Below are 2,224 nucleotides of genomic sequence, written 5' to 3'. Positions count from 1 at the left end.
CAAACCTCCCTCAGATCGTCTGTAGAAAGTTGCTTTAAACTCCAGGTAAGGGAATATATGGGGAAAGTATGAAGGTATGATTTTGGAAATGAGGGGACGGGAGCAGGAAAGATCAAAGATGGTTGTGGGAAAACTCCTGTCAGTCTGCTCTTGAAGGCTGGTGACCCTGCCGGGTGCTGCCAGACCTTGCCCAGCTGGCCCTTCAGTGTGTCTTCCAGCCGCCCTATTGCACACTGGGATCTTGTGACCAGAAGAAGAAAGCCCAGGTTGAAAGTGTGTCCAGCTGTGTCTCTCAGTGCTAAGTCATTTCTCCCTCTTGTTTGAGAGATTGGGTTAGGCCTCTTCCGAGCACCTGTTATCTCAGCTCCTCTTCCCCACACCTATGTCAGAGGCATGTTGTATGCTGCTTGACAAGCAAGTAAAGGAGATATTCAAAGTTTCATTCACCTGGCCCACAGCAGTGAAGCGATGGAAGGAGGCCACTCGAGCTCATACTCGCAGTGCTCCACTTTTCACCCTGGCATCCTAGGAGTTCACTCAGCTAGATGAATTTGGTGACATGGGTGTCTTGTCTCTTGAGGTCTCAGTCACTGCTGCCCCCTCTACCCACCACCTCCAGTGCTCCAGAACTAACTGTTCTGCTTCCCCAGGTGCCTGAAGACCCCTCTGGAGACCCTGTCAATCACTAACTGCCTACTTTTGGAGTCTGACCTGGTGCATCTGTCCCAGGGCCTGAACGTCAGCCAGCTGAAGGACCTGGGTCTTAGTGGGGTCAACCTAACCACTGTAAGTCCCGAGCCCCTGCAGGTGCTGATAGAGCGGGCCTCAGCCACCCTGCAGGACCTGGACCTGGATGAGTGTGGGATCATGGACATGCAGTTCACTTCCATCCTGCCTGCCCTGGGCCGCTGCTCGCAGCTCACTACCTTCAGCTTCTGCGGAAATCCCATCTCCATGGCTGTGCTGGAGGACCTGCTGCGCCACACCATCGGGTTGAGCAAGCTGAGCCATGTGCTGTACCCCGCCCCTCTGGAGAGTTATGAGGATGTCCGCGGTACCCTCCACCTGGGCAGGCTCGCCTACCTGCATGCCAAGCTGAAGCAGATGCTGCATGAGGCAGGGCGGCCCGGTGTGGTCTGGTTTAGTGCCAACCCCTGTCCTCACTGTGGTGAAAGGACTTTCTATGACCCAGACCCCATTCTGTGCCCCTGTTACATGCCTGCCTAATGGGGTGTGCCCAGTACAGTGCTGATCGTGGGCATGTAGACAGAAGCCCAGAACAAGTGTGTCTCGAGGGAACGCAGTTTCAGGATGACTTGGTGTATTGCAGGAGCAGGGAGAATGGTGATCCAGAGGGTGGGAGATGTCTACTTGGAAAGTTAATGGGGTCTTTGGGGAGATGCATCCTATAGTGTTAGAAATAAGAACCTGAATTTCTAAAGGGGGATTTAGGCCAGGGAGGTAGATGCGGGTGTTACCTTTGTGTGAATGGTTGTAAAGAAATAGCAGAAATAAAGGGGATCTCAGTGTGCACTATCTTGTGTCCTCTGTGATGTGTTACTCCTCTTGTGCAGTCTGAAACTCAGGAATCTCAGTCATTAGCTAAGGGACTGAGCAGCCATATGCTACACCACAGGCTGCAGAAAGGTCAGCCCTGGGCTCACCACTCACCGTTTCCTGCATTTGATTCTCTTGGGGAAGCTGTTAGCGCCTCCCCGATTTGTGTGACTGTTCAGTTGGCCAACATGCACAAGGTGAACCCAGAGGACCTGAGACATACCGAGTGGCCGAGAAAGCCACTAAACCAAGAGTTCTTTACAAGGCTCCTTGGTGCTAATTGCACTGAGACCCTGAACTCCCCCTCCAGGTCTTGAGTGGATCCAAACCATCCATGGCCTTTGGCTGTGCAGGGTAAGGGCTTCTGTGCACAGTTAGGCCTTCACTCCTGGAAGGGGATGTCCTGCAGGTGAGCTAGAGCCTCGGCCTATATATACCAACCCCTGCCTATCACCCCGCAGAGTCCAGCCTCATCTGAACTCTGTTCAACTGAAAAAGATCTGAATTGGTCCTTTCTACCAAGGAAACCTACCAGACAGTCACTGACATGCCTTGGATTTGGGGAGCACTTACATAGAACCTAGCGAATGTGACTTGAAAGTTGGGGGTGTTGCAGGGCTACCTGTGAGACAATCCATCCAGGTGAAAGGGAGATGTCGTACTGAAG

General features: G+C 52.8%; 1 protein-coding gene across 1 annotated transcript in view; it reads left to right on the top strand.

The window, feature by feature from the left end:
• Positions 1–1,227, top strand: part of PRAME (preferentially expressed antigen in melanoma) — a 7,621-nt gene extending 6,394 nt beyond the window's left edge. The window contains exon 4 of the mRNA XM_012730894.1: positions 651–1,227. Within this exon, the coding sequence (XP_012586348.1) occupies positions 651–1,227 (577 nt within the window). The remainder of the gene's footprint in view (positions 1–650) is intronic.
• Positions 1,228–2,224: the final 997 nt, after the last annotated feature.

The sequence above is a fragment of the Condylura cristata genome, unplaced genomic scaffold (assembly GCF_000260355.1).
Source record: "Condylura cristata isolate star-nosed mole 26May11 unplaced genomic scaffold, ConCri1.0 scaffold00029, whole genome shotgun sequence".
Taxonomy (NCBI): Eukaryota; Metazoa; Chordata; class Mammalia; order Eulipotyphla; family Talpidae; genus Condylura; species Condylura cristata.
The sequence above is the reverse complement of the archived record's forward strand: the minus strand, read 5'-3'. Positions and strand labels throughout refer to the sequence as shown.